This window comes from Enoplosus armatus, chromosome 8 (genome assembly GCF_043641665.1).
Source record: "Enoplosus armatus isolate fEnoArm2 chromosome 8, fEnoArm2.hap1, whole genome shotgun sequence".
Classification (NCBI taxonomy): domain Eukaryota; kingdom Metazoa; phylum Chordata; class Actinopteri; order Centrarchiformes; family Enoplosidae; genus Enoplosus; species Enoplosus armatus.
This window is the reverse complement of record NC_092187.1, coordinates 17865435-17882212: the sequence shown is the minus strand read 5'-3', so window position 1 is coordinate 17882212 and position 16778 is coordinate 17865435. Positions and strand designations below refer to the sequence as shown.

At 38.6% G+C, this 16778-nt stretch overlaps 3 protein-coding genes across 4 annotated transcripts; 2 read left to right on the top strand and 1 right to left on the bottom strand.

Annotated features, from left to right (window-relative positions):
• The first annotated feature begins 1258 nt into the window (after nt 1-1258).
• On the top strand, nt 1259-4230 carry mtg2 (mitochondrial ribosome-associated GTPase 2). The gene is made up of 6 exons (XM_070910845.1): nt 1259-1668; nt 2501-2648; nt 2931-3046; nt 3155-3373; nt 3469-3607; nt 3762-4230. The coding sequence occupies exons 1-6, from the start codon at nt 1414-1416 to the stop codon at nt 4154-4156; spliced, it is 1272 nt and encodes a 423-aa protein (XP_070766946.1). The 5' UTR covers nt 1259-1413; the 3' UTR covers nt 4157-4230.
• Nucleotides 4231-5149: 919 nt separating this feature from the next.
• On the top strand, nt 5150-6636 carry LOC139288545 (uncharacterized protein SCO4629-like). The gene is given in 5 exon segments (XM_070909859.1): nt 5150-5162; nt 5920-6089; nt 6275-6327; nt 6329-6398; nt 6469-6636. Coding segments are annotated over 5 exon segments (474 nt in total).
• A 1015-nt stretch (nt 6637-7651) lies between these two features.
• cdh26.2 (cadherin 26, tandem duplicate 2) lies at nt 7652-16212 on the bottom strand. 2 transcript variants are annotated; one of them, XM_070910806.1, is made up of 20 exons: nt 16111-16212; nt 15820-15939; nt 15561-15707; nt 15279-15423; nt 14997-15169; nt 14707-14838; nt 14356-14538; nt 12969-13285; nt 12715-12857; nt 12398-12619; nt 12062-12289; nt 11708-11832; nt 11312-11401; nt 11058-11156; nt 10402-10461; nt 10051-10110; nt 9700-9759; nt 9349-9408; nt 9121-9192; nt 7652-9023 (listed from the first exon to the last, which is right to left on the bottom strand). In XM_070910806.1, the coding sequence occupies exons 1-20, from the start codon at nt 16144-16146 to the stop codon at nt 8727-8729; spliced, it is 2769 nt and encodes a 922-aa protein (XP_070766907.1). In that variant the 5' UTR covers nt 16147-16212; the 3' UTR covers nt 7652-8726. The 2 variants fall into 2 exon arrangements, with proteins under 2 accessions (XP_070766907.1, XP_070766908.1); XM_070910807.1 differs by lacking the exon at nt 9700-9759.
• Between the last annotated feature and the right edge of the window lie 566 nt (nt 16213-16778).

The window sequence follows — 16778 nt, the reverse complement described above, 5'->3', positions numbered from 1 at the left end:
ATCTCAGAGGGGTAAAACGACACAATAGTTGCAGTCATTTTGCAGGGTTAATCAAAAATGGGAGATTCCTGGCTGTCAAACAGCTAAATAACAATGTACCACTCAACAGTGACAATCACAAGCTTCTCTATGCTACATTGAATTCATATCAGTGTTTTATTTTACTGTGAATTGAACATGTATGGCAAGTCTTTTCCAGTTCTATGTAGTGTGTCATCACTGATGTGGGTGGTACGCCTTGTTTGCGTGCGTGTGTATGTGTGTGTTTTCATGTATGTGAGAGAGAGAGAGAGAGAGAGAGAGAGAGAGAGAGAGTGAGTGAGTCAAGTTTGGTGTGCATAATCTAAATATGAATGTTATCTACTTATCTATTGTAAGACTGCATTGCCTGATCTTTTCTGCTGTCTTTTGTTACTGTTTGTTATATAAAAATAAACTGACATTCACCTTTTGTCTGTCTTTTGTGTATTTTTTAAGGAAATGTCAGAAGTCACACATCATGATAGTGATGTTATTATTATTATCAGAATCAGGTTTATTGCCAAGTAAGTTTTCACATGCAAGGAATTTGCCTTGGGATTTGGTGCATAACAATAAACATAATAAGAGAAAGTACCGCAAAAGTCAAGAATCATGAATATAAAATAGAAAGATTTACAATGAAAATAGGAACATTTTGTAAAATATGTCTGTTGAAAAGAGCTGTACAGTGTTTGAAACGAAGAAGATGGAATGTGAAAAACATTGACCAAGGAGTTTGCAAAAGTTCACTGTATAAAGTATAAAGAATATGTCCAATGTAGAAAGATAATAAGCCAGTGCAGAAATTGCCATTTGTGTCAGATGGCCCGACAAAATATGCCACAAAACAAAAATTGTACTTTTTAATTAACCTTCTCTGCCCCTGAGAAGTGTTCAAACTTCTATTATATTAAGTATTACAGACATGGGCCAATTAATTAAAATATTTATAGAACAGAAATTTTGGCAGTCTTATCTCAGCTCAAAAACATCATTTATCAAAACATCTATCTTAACACACATTCCGGTACAAAAGGCGGCGGTAGAGGACCATTACACAACACCAAAAACACACCGTAACAATCGCATATACACTGTCCCTTCACGGGTTCCGTAGTTGTTTGGGTTGCCTGCCTGTAGTGCCGTCACTCTGCTGCATGCTGCAGGCAGTTAAAGTGTTATTGGAAATGCCTAAACGATTATAAAATAAATGTATGTCCATCGTGAGTTGATAATGTAACTTTATCAGCTGTTTGTCAGTTATTTTCCCGGCAGAATCCCTTTTTGCTCGCTGCTAGCAATGTGTATTGAGGCAAACGGCCGAGGTGACATTGTCTAACCGTCGTTAGCTTCTTTAAAATCATAACTGATGTCTGTCTATTGAACGTCACAATGTTGGCGTCGCTGTCGAGAGTTAAAAGCCCCCGGTGGCTTTCTCCGGACATACTTTTAGGATACATGTTAGGACAAGAGGTTAGAAGAAACGGATTGAGCTTGTTCAGTCAGTTGTCAGACAGTTGTTCTCCAGTATCACCAGCGTGGAGACTGAAAGTCACCAGTGGTACCAGAGATGTCAGCACCTCCGGCACGCTGTGCGCTAAAGCCCGAGGAAACCCGAAGAAGAGAGAGCTGTCCGAAAAGAAGCTGGTACGTGTTTGAGTTAAGCTAAGTTTTCATTTTTTGTCAAGCTAGTGTTTTTAAGTTAACTATACCAGTTATATAAACGGAGAGAAAATAGAAAATTACAATAAATTACTTCCTCTTCCTACCTCTATTTCTCTTTACTTTTTAGAGGCTTCTTGTTTTTAATATCTAACGTTAGCTAGCTAGCTGTATTCAAACAGTGCTTGACAAAAGTGTCCAGATGCAGTCAGTCCACTATACTACATACGTGTGTGGAGCCTCCCCTTTAATAAAAGCAATTGAAAAAAGAAAATACAATCGTCTCCTTGTAAAACGCTCAATGTTCATTCATAATGTTTGTGTGTGTGAAAGAACAGATGGAAAATATTTTTTAAATCCACAAAAATCACATCACAGGAATATCCATTATCCAGTTTTAATCTCTCCAACTGATTTTCTTTTATACTAGATATATCTCAGGCAAACTTATAAAAGAAAACTGTTACTGACTATCACCAGTTAACTATCTTAAGTTAGGTCAATTCTCCATGAAGGGATGTCCAAAAACAGAGTTACGTCAAGTGTGTTTCTGACATATTATTTTGAGCATTGTTCCTCAATAATATGTATATCTTTAAGAACCTACTGTCAAATCAATCTACAGCCGATCCTATATACATGATATACCAGTGGTAGATTTTTATGTAGTACATCCCTTCTGAAAGCATTAAAAAAAACACCAGAATCTTTTTGTGTAATCCATCCTAGTGTTGTATTGCTGCAACTCGCAAAATGTCAATGTTGCTTGAATCTAGGATTAGCTAACTGTCTGATTATGTCCTGATTTTGCCCATAGACCCGCCACTTTGTAGACCATCGCCGTGTGAAGCTGGTGGCTGGGTCTGGTGGTAAAGGGGCCTGCAGCTTTCACAGTGAGCCCCGAAAAGAGTGGGGTGGTCCAGATGGAGGGAATGGAGGTGATGGAGGAAGCATCATTATCAAGGGTAAGTTGGGTGTCCATCTGGTTCAAGGAATGTGTATGTTTGTCATGTATATTTTACAGTCCTCTCATCCTGTCTTTAGATACCATACATGAATAAGTTTAATATTCAGGACTGCCCAGCCTACTGGCTGGAGCATAATTAGATTTTGTTGAGAATCATAAACAGAACGGCAAGAATTGGGTTTAAAAAGGTGCCATGTCAACACAGTCTCTGACAGAGCTTGCTCCTTACTGCATCATGCCAAAATTTGTTTCCATCTATTCCTTATTTGTGTGCTTTCAGCTGACCGGTTTGTCAAATCATTGGCACAAATAGTTCCAGTTTACAAGGGAGAGGATGGGCAATCAGGAGGCCGCAAGAACTGTTACGGCAAGAATGGCAGCGCAACATATATTTCTGTGAGTCTATGCACTTGATCATAAATTACTATTCTATGAATACTTTCGTTGCATTTCTTCCATAAACCTACTGCCTAACCATGCCTTTGATGTTTTTCCATTTTAAAGGTACCATCAGGCACCGTGGTGAAGGAGCACGGAAGGACAGTAGTGGACCTTTCTGAGCATGGCCAGGAGTATCTGGCTGTATTTGGAGGGACCGGTGGGAAGGGGAATCGATTCTTTCTGTCCAATGAGAACCGTGCCCCAATGACAGCAACCCCAGGAATGGAGGGCCAGGAGAGGGTCCTTCAGCTAGAGCTCCGCACCATGGCCCATGCTGGACTGGTAAAAAAACACTGCTTATGTTTGAAAATAACATCGGCATATTGCTTCTCAACACCACAAATGTAATGAACTTATTTTTTTCTTCATCTCATCAGGTGGGGTTTCCTAATGCTGGGAAATCATCATTATTGAGAGCCATCTCCAATGCCAGGCCTGCTGTGGCTGCTTACCCCTTTACAACACTCAACCCACATGTAGGAATTGTCAAGTACAGGGATCATGAGCAAGTTGCAGGTAGTTGATTTTAAGCAAACCATTGATATATTATAGAATTCTTATTATTTTACTACAGTATAATAAAGTTTTAATAGGGCCTCGCTCTGGATAATTTCCAGCTGTTTTTTTCAGTAAAACGTATATGTTCTACCATTTCCCTTGCTCTGTGTAGTTGCTGACATTCCAGGAATCATTCGAGGGGCCCATCTAAATCGAGGCCTGGGCATCTCTTTTCTGCGTCACATAGAGCGCTGTCGTTTCCTCCTCTTTGTTCTGGACCTGTCAACTCCGGAGCCCTGGACCCAGCTCCAGCACTTGCGTTATGAACTGGACCAATATGAGCCTGGCCTGTCTCAGCGGCCTCAGGCCATCATAGCCAACAAAATGGACCTACCTGAGGCCCCGGAGAAGCTAGAGACTCTAAAGAACCTTGTCACCCAGCGGGTCATCCCCGTGTCAGCTCTCACAGGACTGAACACTGAGGAGCTCATCCTCCACCTCAGAGAGCTGTATGACGGCTACCTCCAAGGAAAAGGCTGTGGGGAAGGCAAACCCACTAGGTGGTAGTAAAAACTATTTCCTCTTACTCTGCTGACATTTCTATGATATATATTTATATTGGAAGACATAGAATGTATTTAAATGGCTTCATAAATATATGAATAAAACAATTAAATGTTAATTGTGTTATTTATTGATTACTCACTGTATACACTGAATTATCTTTGGGATGTCTTAAAACCTTTAATAACATCTTTGTGCTACACAACATGTATAGATTTTTTTTTTCATGTTAAGAGCAGACGGTACACTTTTAAATGTTAGGATTAACAAATACCTCTGTAGGTTCAGCCTGTTAAGACAAATCATTAGGATTCAGTCTAGAGGATATTTGTGTGCATAAAGATACCAAGAATGATTTTGAGATAAAGTCTGGACATCAAAACTGTGTGGGGACTGCAGGTTTGACTGGGAAAACATGTCATATACGTCATATACACTCTTTGGTAATTGGTAAAAATACTGTACAAAAAACACTGGTCTAGAGTGACAAATCAGGTGTATAAAATATATACAGTAAGCATAGAAGTTTCCTGTGCTGCTTCGAAGATTTGCTGGGTGTATTATAATTTATTTTGATTTTGATTTGTTAGGACCACAGCTGTAGTTTGGGAACGAGAGTGAACATAATTCCTAAATAAACCAGCAGATGGCGTGTGTCCCACATCATTTTAGATACCTTAAACTACAAATTGAGCCATTTCATAAACAAAGCTCTGTAGTGTCCAAATGTCCCTCATTCAATCACTGCTTGTAATTCGGTGCTGGCATAAAATCATGGTCACTGGAGAAATAGGAGAGTAGCACACATTTAAATCAAAGCAGCAAGCTGTTGTGATTGTGCATTGGCTGTCATTCCAGAAGGGTGGTTTGTTTTGTTTGAGGTTGAGGCACAACTGCCCTCCGTACCCATGTCACCGTTGTCTCTGTGTTGTGTGTTTGGATGTTTACTTGGTACGGCTGCTGCTCTTATCTTGATTCCCACCCTACACAAGCACGATGACTCAGATGTGTATGTATGGGTTAAAGAATACATTACAAAAGCTTTGTAATGTATTCTGTTTAAATTGAGGATTAAACAATTGGAAGATGAGATGGTTCATATATTTAAGGGGATGGAAGAGGTGTGACAGATAAAGGAAGCCTATACAAGTTATTTTTTACAGCCCGTTCCAGCTCCTACACAAATAAAATAAATACACGACCGAAGTTAGCTTTACTTCCTGAAACTTTAAGCTAGCAACAGGTGCCAGTTCACATTAATGTACTGACAGGCTGGGACAGACATTATGACATTGTGGGAAACAGAAATATAAACAAAACAATGCGGTGCTAACAGGTCTGGTATGCAAGGTTAGTGTACAGTGGGTTTGTCTGAGCTTGTTTCAATTAATGCACTTTTAATATCCTCCTTATGTAATTAAAATTAATCAAACTGAGATATCTCATTTGTTGTTGACAGTAGCATTCTTTTTGTTGTCAGAGTGATGATTGGCGGGGATGTCATGACCTGCGGGTTACTGAGAGGTCAACTGCTCCTTTCTTTCATTCTTTCTTTCTTTCTGCCATAAAAAGTCATTGAGAAGCATATGATCATGACTATATGACTGATTCCTCTTTAAACTGATTCTACTTGAGATCCCATTTTCATGATCCATTTTGAGCTCTGTATGTAATAAGTTCCATATATCGATCCCTGGAGCCTAGACATCTTTCCGTCTTTTATCACACACACAAACACTTGCGTGAGCAGTTCATATTTCACATAGGTGTGTGGACCAGACGAGAGACTGATGTTTTTCTGGATGTGGCTCTGCGGTTGAGGGTTCCCAGGAGAAACATCTTTCTGGAGGCCGAGGATTGAGGAGAGAATATTTGCTCCTCTCACAGAGTCCTTAAGGAGAGGGACGTTCCAGGTGGGAGATCTCTTGCTGTGCAGGTAAATTAGTGCTGTAGCATTTTTCAGAACAAAGGGAGCAGCCAAATGTGACCACCTAGTATACTCTGAACCTCTTTCTTGGTTATTATAAATGTCTCAACTTCACAAATACATGCTTTCTCAGTTTCATCTGTTCAATTAATGTTTGTTGTTTATCCCCCCTCCACCACAGGCTCCTGGTGCAGCAGCCTTTCATGGAGCAAAGAGTTTTTGCCGTCTTTGTGCATCAGTGGCCTGACGGAGCTCACACATGCTATCATGACTTCATCTGAGTTAGGCATATATGAATAACTTCACCCCACTGGCGGCATGCTTGGCACTGTCTATCACTCATCTTTTAATGCCATCACTGTGTACTGTGTGTGAATGGCAAATGAACTATGCTATTTCATGCATGTGTTGTTGTTGTTGCTGGCCTTGTTGTCTAGGCGTGGTGGAGAGAATTTGGGACTTTCCTCATAAAGGCTTCCAGGTGGAACCACAGCTCCCACCCAGCATCCTGTCTGCATACCACAGGTTTCTCCAGGCTGGCTACAGACCCAAGTAAACAACACACACTGTATTCAGTGGTGCAAACACAATTGTGTTTTTCTGTTCTTAGTGCTGCGAGTGTAGTGTGCCTGCAAGTGGAATACAATAATTCGAGGCAAATGCCTTTAGATTGTAATTGATGTTCAGATATCATTCAGTTACCCATTATTTCTGCAGTGTATTGAGGCCAACACCATTAAGAGAAACCTCTAAATATTTTGGTTATTAGAGACACTGTACATGACGAACTCATACTCTCTGGTTGAAGCCATAAGTGGGAATTTAAACGTTATTTAGGTTCAAGAAATCACACAAAAATATTATGGGTTTGGAAAGTCAACAGCGTATTCACTGTCCATACAGCAGTTCCACATTTTGTGAATTCAAAAGGTGAGTGTCATTCACATTTAGAGAACCTTAAATATATATCTTCATTTACCATATTAAAACCACAAGGAATCAGTGTTTTATAGAAAATAGATATGATAAGTTATGCATAATGTTACAGTAATTAATGACATCAGACATAGATAGTAGGTAGACATATGTTTGAGGGAATGTATATCTTGATATGTTTACAGAACATGGCCGTAAAGCATGTAAAGCATTTTTAGAAAACTATTTGTGAAGTATCAAAGTTGACTTATTCTCTGTGGTCTGTGGCTCTGTAACTGTATCTATGAATTATATATTTTATATGCCAAACATTTGTCATAAGTAAAATTAAATAAGGCTGGTTAACATCAACAGTCTAAACAAGACACATAAAACTGGCTTGACAAGCTGGTAATGGTTGACTGCAATCACCATGAAATTATGGCTTATCAGGTACATCAGTTATTGTCATATCTCCTTGCAAGAGCTTTATTTACACAATGACACACCTACATGTTGATGACATTCACGTAGATAATGTAGTTTGGACTTGTCTGCATGAAAAGCTTCACAGTTGGACTTGTTTGTAATGGACTCGCAGTGAATAAATGACAAGCTTGTTCTTCATTATTTAACTAAAGCAAAGGCTAAAACAATTCAATTTTCAATTCAATTTTATTTATATTGCACCAAAACACAACAAAAGTAATCTCATGACACTTTACAAAAAGAGGTCTAGACTGTACTCTTTATAACAATGCATGAAAATAGTTAGTAAAATAGTAAACTAAATCTTAATTCCAAAAAAGTGAAACACCCATTTCCCTGTCCTCACTGTAGATCACCTGTGTATCAATATTCAATATAACCCGTAATGAAAGAAACAAACATTTTTGACATACGCCAAATTGACTCAGAAAAATGCCTGAAGTCAAGTTTTGACTTTCCCACAATACCCAAGCTTTAATTGTAATTGCTGTTATGAGATTCCATCTCATACCCTGCACCACTACACACCCAACTACATAACCATGGCTCTGTGAGGCTTGTTTTTTATCGTGCATCATGTACTGCTGAGTAGCAAAAGGCCTCATCTTATGAAATAGAAGAGTGTACATTTTGTGTAAATTTAGAGCATTGCCCAACACCAGGAAATTGTTCCCCTAAACGTAACTGACTTTCAGTAGGAATGCCTTTCTGTTTGAGACCCACTGTACTTGAAAACAGGTTTAGTAACATTTGTGGATAGAAGGTCATGCAAGGTGAAATGTTTCAGTTGCTAACAAAGGGCTCCTTAGCATAATGACTAAACTCTGCTTGCTTATTCCTGTTTTCAACAAATGTGGTTTTTCGTGTCATGCAATATAATTTCAACACAGTAATCACATCAATCTTTTAACCCACAAAGAGTTAACAAAGAATTAAATGGATACATGGATTAGGCTAAATCAAATTTAACAGAAGATAAATGTGACAGGCATAGTCATTTTTCCAATCAGTTTGCATTATGAGACGTGTTGTCTCCTTGTGCTTGTTATTTATTACAGATAAAATCAGTGCAGTTTCACATTCAGTTATTTATGTGTAAGCCATTTTAACTCTTTGTGAATGTAGTCCCCTGTCTTATAATGGTAAATGAACATAACAATGTCATCCTTAGGACACAACCCTAACTTTAGGGCCTGACTTTGAACACACAATGATCATCACAAAAATACAATTACGCATATTTTACAAATGTGATTGAGTTTTCATTTTAGTGTTTTGGCTTTCTACTTGGATCAGTTGCTGTTTTTCCATTGCATAGGATGTTTTTGTGCTGTAGGCAGTGGTTTCACTAGGCATGCAGAGTGAGGCCAGAGTATTGAACTTAAATTTCTGGTCCAGGTCCAAGTCTGGGTCAAAGGGAATATCAGAGATGGAGATGGCATCAAGGTCATATATGTTCTGTGTGTCCCCCTCCTCAGCATACACATGAGGAGCATAATCCAGCTGCTCCTCTCCTGGTGCCTGCAGGCTGTACAGCATCTAGAGTATGGGGGGGGGGGGGTAAAAGGAGAATATGTATTTTTTCAAAGAAACAATTATCCTAGCTTTATAGGATTGATGAAATTATTTTCATTACCGTATTTAGTACTTTGAGCAGAGTTCCATTTTTGATGACACTAATTTCTTGACTGTCTGCTGAAACCCCAATCTGGGAAATCAGAAACAGGTAGTTGTATGATTTCAGTCGTTTTATATAACATCAGAAGTCCAACATAACATTTCATAGTTAAACTCTATGGATATAAAGAAATAAAATAATAACATTTCACAGGAAAAGTGCTCATAGTAGTGTAGATTGCAGTACCCTGCGCATAGAGTTTCTGTCCTGATGGCTCGTTCTCATGGTTGATGATGCACCCATGGACTGGAAAATCAAGCATTTCACTGGTTAATACTATATATACATTATAGCAACATTTGAAATATGGTAGAATTTAATGAACTGCAAAATGTCATGGCTAAACTTGGTAGCATTACTCAGATTCAATAATAATAATAATAACAACAATAATTTCAGCACTCTGAGTGGGCTTGTGTTGCTTCATTTACTGAGTCAACTGCGGAGAAAAGAACATCTTATATGTATGGATGTAAAGAAATAAAATAATGGAAAATATCACAGGAAAAGTGCTCATAGTAGTGAAGATTGTTGTACCCTGTAGAAAGAGTTTCTGTCCTGATGGCTTGTTCTCATGGTTGATGATGCACCCATGGACTGGAAAATTAAGCATTTCACTGGTTAATACTATATATACATTATAGCAACATTTGAAATATGGTAGAATTTAATGAACTGCAAAATGTCATGGCTAAATTTGGTAGCATTACTCAGATTCAATAATAATAATAATAACAACAATAATTTCAGCATTCTGAGTGGGCTTGTGTTGCTTCATTTACTGAGTCAACTGCGGAGAAAAGAACATCTTATATGTATGGATGTAAAGAAATAAAATAATGGAAAATATCACAGGAAAAGTGCTCATAGTAGTGAAGATTGTTGTACCCTGTAGAAAGAGTTTCTGTCCTGATGGCTCGTTCTCATGGTTGATGATGCACCTATGGACTGGAAAATCAAGCATTTCACTGGTTAATACTATATATACATTATAGCAACATTTGAAATATGGTAGAATTTAATGAACTGCAAAATGTCATGGCTAAATTTGGTAGCATTACTCAGATTCAATAATAATAATAATAACAACAATAATTTCAGCATTCTGAGTGGGCTTGTGTTGCTTCATTTACTGAGTCAACTGCGGGGAAAAGAACATCTTATATCTATGGATGTAAAGAAATAAAATAATGGAAAATTTCACAGGAAAAGTGCTCATAGTAGTGTAGATTGCAGTACCCTGAGCATAGAGTTTCTGTCCTGATGGCTCGTTCTCATGGTTGATGATGCACCCATGGACTGGAAAATCAAGCATTTCACTGGTTAATACTATATATACATTATAGCGACATTTGAAATATGGTAGAATTTAATGAACTGCAAAATGTCATGGCTCAGTAAAATTCTTGACATCTACCTCTTTAAACTAGGTGGCATTACTCAGATTCCATAATAATAATAATTTCAGTACCCGACTCATGGAGTTCTCATTTGTAAACATTTGGTCCATTAAGATTTTCCTTTGGAACTGGGGCCATTCTGAGCGGGCTTGTGTTGCTTCATTTACTGAGTCAGTTGTCAAATGGGGGGAAAAGAACATCTCAAGCCATCACAACACCTCACTTTCCAAATAATTTCAATTAGTGTCCATTAGTCATTATACAACATGGGAAAAATAGTAAATAGAACATTTGGAAGACTATTTCTGCAAGTGTTTAGCAGCAGGATGGTGTATATGGGATCCGGTCAAAGTAAACTACAGTGCCCATGTTCACCCAGTGCAATGTTGAATTTTTATTATTAACGATGGAGTTCTGTGGCAGAGACGAACAAGATATATCAGGCTTTGGCTGCACAGACAGTACTTGTTAGTAGGATCAATTCATTGCTGGTACCTGATGCAAATAGTTCCTTTGCTGTTGTTCAGTTTTGGATACGGCTAGCTCTGAATGGGCTTGTGACACTGCAGCAGCTGTTGTTTTTTTAGCAAATGACTGCAAAAAAAAGCCATTTCAATCAAAGTCATGACCACAACATAAGTAACTTCAAAACATTTAATTAATGCCCATTTGTCATGATGCATAACAGATCAAGAAAAGTGTGCTTTATAAGCTTGTTATTAAATGAATGTATATTTTACATCACTTACTTGCATCAGCTTTTCTGCTGGAACTTGAGATATTACTTGGATTTGTTGCCCCGTCTTACTGTGTCCTGGGCTTAATGGTTCAAAATCTACCTGTTGAAAATTTGAATACAGCCTTCAGTTTTTACACAGTTTTATTGCCATTATTTTAGTGTGTACACTACTACTGCTGTAGGATGAATGCCTCTTAAGAATCAGACAAAAGAAAAATGACTTTACTTTCCGGTTGACAACAGTGTTTTTTTTTTTTTTTTTTACTTAACTTTAGACTTTAAATTTAACTTCAAGAAAATGAAAAACAACAAACTGAAACAAATGTGTGTGTGTGTGTGTGTGTGTGTGTGTGTGTGTTTGTGTTTGTATAAGCCTATAGTAATAATCACGTATGGAAGTATTTACTTGGCAGTCAGTTCCCGGAATCTCAGTGTTGCACTTCATCAGATGTTGTTCTGAAACTTCATCTAGCATCGCTATCGTTGTGCTCTGTTTCTTGCATGACATCAGAAAAACCAAAAGTAGTGCACCTGGGATATAAAGACCACACATAGAGATCCAATCATACAGTGTCCTAAATGAGGCAATTTAATCATTTTATGTCACGTACATTTTATGATTGTGTTTAATTGTGAAATGTTATATATATATATATATATATATATATATATATATATATATATATAATTACAAAAATAATAATAATAAGGCAATAAGGCAATCTTATTCACAATGAAGTATTTTGGACATGTGTCCCACCTGCAAGCAGTAGCATGGCAAAAAAAATAATCCCAAATGCTCCTCCTCCTACTGCGGTGCCAGTAGCTTTGCGCAAGCGACAGTTTGGCCTCGCTGTGTCTAAGCAGTTGCACACAGTAACTGACAGGTTGTGGACAGCGGTCTTTTCTTGAGAGTCAGACACCTCCAGCAACAACTCAAAGTGTCCAGAATGAACTGTGTTCTCTTTCACCAGGTTGGCTGAAAACCCTGTACATCCAAAATAAACTCATATTCAAGACTCAAGATTCATTGATTTGATAGACATTATTTGTACGATCTTGGCTACGTCTACGGGTTTTCAGAACTAGAGCTCACCTTGCTCAGGGTAAACCCTCCACTTGCCCTTCTCTCCGAGGAGCTTGAAGCGGAAAGGTCCACCGTAGGGCTCTTCATCCAAGTCCAAGGCTGTGATGTTGGCCAGAGAGGGTCCGTCAGATTGGCACATGTCAATTGTGCTCACAGCCAGGGATGGAGCATTGTCGTTCTCATCAGTAATATGGATGGAGAGGGTTGCAGTACCTGTCATTGGAGGTTTACCTGGTGACCAAAAACACATGTTGTACATTTTCAGTAATGTGATAAAATTGTGATTGATAACATGAACAGAATGTAAAAACAACTCCAGGTCATACCATTGTCAACAGCATATATTGTGACCTTATAGATATTGTCTTTCACAAAGGGTGACTCTCGGTCTACAGTCTGTGATGTGGTTATTCTTCCAGTCACTGGGTCCACTGTAACCCAATCAGCTGCATCCTCTCCTTTTATGTATCTGAAACACACACGTGTTGTGTTAGACATTTTCAAGTTCTCTATTGACATACTAATGTAATATGTTGTTGTCGTGTAAGATGGACATGTAGCTAGTATCTTCATGACTTACACAAACGTGTTTGTACTGGTGATGTCAGGGTCTGTAGCTGTAAAAGTCTCCAGATACCATCCCTGCTCGACATTCTCACCCAACATGACTTGTTTGTTAAGTTTGGCAAAGACTGGAGGCTCATTGACATCCTCCACAGTAACTGTCACTCGGGTGGACGAACCTTGTGTCTGTGTCCCAGTTGCACCTCCACTCTTGGTGACTACTTCCCAAAGACCAGTGGCTCTGCGACTCACCACCTGGCATGAGTGAGAGGGGATCTCATTCTCTACACTGATAGTCAAGTTCTTCACAGGCCTTTCCTCATAGTCCAGATACTGTAAAACAAGTAAAATCCTTAAATATACTTGTTTTCGAAGGTTGGTTTGCAGACAAATATTGAAATTCATGCCATAATGTTACTTCACATCATACATCACATGTGTCTTTATGAGCCATAAAGTTCAATGCCTAGGAATAGTATGAATTACCACATTAAAACTCTGTTTAGCATTTGTGAGCACTGCTGGAGCAGTTCATCTCCTCAAAGAGGCCAACATACTTTACATAAAAACATTGTTTGTTTTGCGAGGGATGTTTTAATGTCTGAAGGAAAAGCCAGAGGTTGAAATGGTTGCATGAACGATTTAAAGAAAGGTACAGTGGAGAATAGTTGTTGTGGATGTGCAGCGTGTAGATATTATTAAAGAGGAGGTATTATGCTCATTTCCAGCTCTCTTTATTCCGGGACACTGCTAGAGTAGCTTTGCATGATTCACAGATCAAATAAGTCGTTATTCATCTTATTCTGGCCCTTCATGCAGCCCCTCAGTCCAGCCTCCGTCTGACACAAGCCGTTTGAGCTCCTGTCTCTTCAAGGCCCGCCTCCCTAAAAACCCACTTTCTTCTGATTGGCCAGCTTCCTGCAGCCCTTGAGGGGCACAGCGCACGGCTTCATACTCGAGCTGATGTAGTCGACCGCATGACAGCAACAATAACTTAGCTTGGAAAATAGAGATATGCGGCACTGAATTTGATGAACTTACTGTTTATCAGACCACAAATGAGACAAGAAGTAAGATAGACAACGATAGATCCTGTTCTGAGCAGTCTGAAGACTGAGCTTTTGGCTCACAGGGATTATTTTTGCAGAAGTTTTCCTCATTATTTGGCAACTTTGGTAACGTTTAATAGGAACATCCAACATTGTAACACTGTGTATATGACAGAAAATAAGGAAAAGCATAATAGGTCCTCTTTAATACTGCATGATATCTGAAGGACGGACATAAACCAAGGGCATCTGTGGGTACAACAGCATACTCAGGAATTCAAGTCCATTGTGTGTGTGATCGAAAGTGTCTTCAGCTTGATAAGATCAATATACGTTGGATCACAGACAAAATACCTTTTCCACATACAGTAGTCCCTCGTTTGTCTCAGGATCAGTAGTGATTCTGAAGTTGTTGTTTGTGTCTCCTTGGATTTGATATTTCGCTCTCCAGGCCGCTGTACCCTTGGTGTCTTTGTCTGTAACTTGCAGACGTGAAACAAGAACATTTTCCTTGCCTTCTTTCACTCTCCCTGGACCCTGGAGTAAAAAAATAAATGAAACTTTTATCAGAATCAGAAATATCAGAATCAGAAATACTTTATTGATCCCCGGGGGAAATTGTACTCTTATAATGAAAAAAGACTATTGTATTATAGGCAGCTGTCATTTCCTTCCTCGAGGTAATTGAAAGAAGTAATTGCTCACTGTTAGGCCTGTGATCTTAGGAGGGTGGTTATTTCCATCCTCTATGTTGATTACGATGGTGCTGGAGCTGGAGAACTGTTTTCTTTTTCCACGGTCTTTGGCCTCCACTATGATGGTGTATTTCTCTGCTTTCTGATTGGTTTAAAAGAACAGTCACTTAGAAAAAAAAACAGTATCAAACCTATTTCATTTGGCCATATTATTCAAATTTAAGGAGATGGAAGTTACAAGTCTACGGATTCGATATTTTTAATTTGAGAATTATGCCGTCAGGCAATGCGTCCTCTCACCTCATGGTCCAAACACCCTTTAAATGAAATGCTTCCAGTTTTAGTATTATTGATGTGGGTTAGTTGGAATATCAGGTCATGTGGTTCAGGAGTGACTGAGACTATATATATATCAAATTTTCCATTGTTTTCACTGTCAACATCGTGTGCTTGAATGGTAATCACATCAGTGCCTGTCAGTATCAGAAGAAAGGAGTTGTTTGTTATATTTGATTTTATTTGATGTAAATGATAATAGTAGCAGTAAATATTTCATCAGGCAATTGTTAAAAATGAGGTTACCTTGTGATGTTGACTCCTTTATGCTGATCTCGTACCTTTCAAGGTCAAACTTTGGAGGGTTGTCATTTGAGTCGATAATCTGTATCTCAATGCCCAGCTGCGTGTCTATCGTATTTTTTTTTTTATCAAATGCCTGAAATGTTAGCTGTAATGGAAAGGCAAGAATTGTGAAATAATCAAAACCTCCATCATGAGTGAGGCGTACTCACTCACACACACACACAAACATCCTTTGCTTTCCAGGAGATCAACATAATGCTGTTTTAGTAAATTCTTTTTAACCTTAAAAATGTGGAATTTCTCATAGTCCACAGGGCGGTGGACAGTAACCTCCCCTGTGTCTTCGTTGATTTTTAATACGCCTTTGGGTTCCTCATCAAAACCTTGGCCACGTATCTTAAAAAGTGTGAAGTCCTTCTCAATTTCAATCTGTAGAGAGTTAAAACACAACAGTGGCGAATGAGTGGTGTAATGATCTTCCTGCATCTTCTCATATGTGCTATTCATATCCGTGCAATCCGTGCAATCAGTAGATACTCACTATGCCCAGTGAATATGGGAAAGTTCCTTCATAGCCTTCATCAATACTAAAGGAATCAATGATCCAGTTTCTTTTTTGTCGCTGCAAAATTTCGGAATATGACCTGTGGACTCCCAAACACTACAAAAACATTATATTACATTATTTTATGATTAACTTTTACAAATACTTGTTTCTAAAAGCAATCAATCATGTTGGAATCTAAAGCAGAAGTGAGAATCAAGTAAGCATTGTCTGAAACATTTTCAACGCTTCCATCCAGAAAGACTGCCACCTAAGAGAAACTCTTACCAGCATCAAGAAAAGACGGAGGTGTATTGTCTCCATAGTATATCCAGATAATGTGTTGTCCCTTAGACAATAGACTAGTCATTGAATTCACCTGAATGAAAGTGCAACTGCATGCCAATGCGTGTTCTGGCTGCAGTATACCTCGGAGTGGGAGGACCTGTGTCATAATAAATTATTTCACGTGAACCTTATCAGTTCAGCCTGGAAGTTAAGAAAACGTCAACTTCAGCTGGGTGTGTGCAAAGTATTGTGTGTGTGTGTGTGTGTGTGTGTGTGTGTGTGTGTGATATGATCATTATCTTTACTTAAATACCTCCTTTCCTAACAAGTTTACGAAGGGCTTCGCAATGGTGCAAACACAGAGTCAGTTATCAGACCCTTGCTTTGGTCTGAATGACCTGCACGATTTCATAATAATGCCCTGAGTTGGATTAATTCACAAATGCAAGATTATATTCATTATATTTGATTATTAGAACATTTCATAATGTGTGAATTGATTGAACACTGAGCACTTTGGGTCTCCATAAACCTCATTCCAAAGCCTGTGACCAACCTTCATGTACTTTAGTAGTTTAGTGAGCTTGTCTTGGTTTGGGAATCGTTGATGTTGTGCGTCTGTAGGGCTAATTGAGACATGTACATGATATCTGATTAACAAATAAACT

Excerpts from the sequence above, each read along its gene's own strand:
- cdh26.2 (XM_070910806.1), bottom strand. The coding sequence starts at position 16,146 with ATGGAGACAATACACCTCCGTCTTTTCTTGATGCTG. Across the intron at positions 15,424-15,560 it reads AGAAATTCCACATTTTTAAG|CTAACATTTCAGGCATTTGA; the intron begins GTTAAAAAGAAT and ends TTTCCATTACAG. Across the intron at positions 10,111-10,401 it reads ACAGAAACTCTATGCTCAGG|TCCATAGGTGCATCATCAAC; the intron begins GTACTGCAATCT and ends TTGATTTTCCAG.
- mtg2 (XM_070910845.1), top strand. The coding sequence starts at position 1,414 with ATGTTGGCGTCGCTGTCGAGAGTTAAAAGCCCCCGGTGGCTTTCTCCG. Across the intron at positions 1,669-2,500 it reads AGCTGTCCGAAAAGAAGCTG|ACCCGCCACTTTGTAGACCA; the intron begins GTACGTGTTTGA and ends TTTTGCCCATAG. Across the intron at positions 3,374-3,468 it reads CCATGGCCCATGCTGGACTG|GTGGGGTTTCCTAATGCTGG; the intron begins GTAAAAAAACAC and ends TCATCTCATCAG.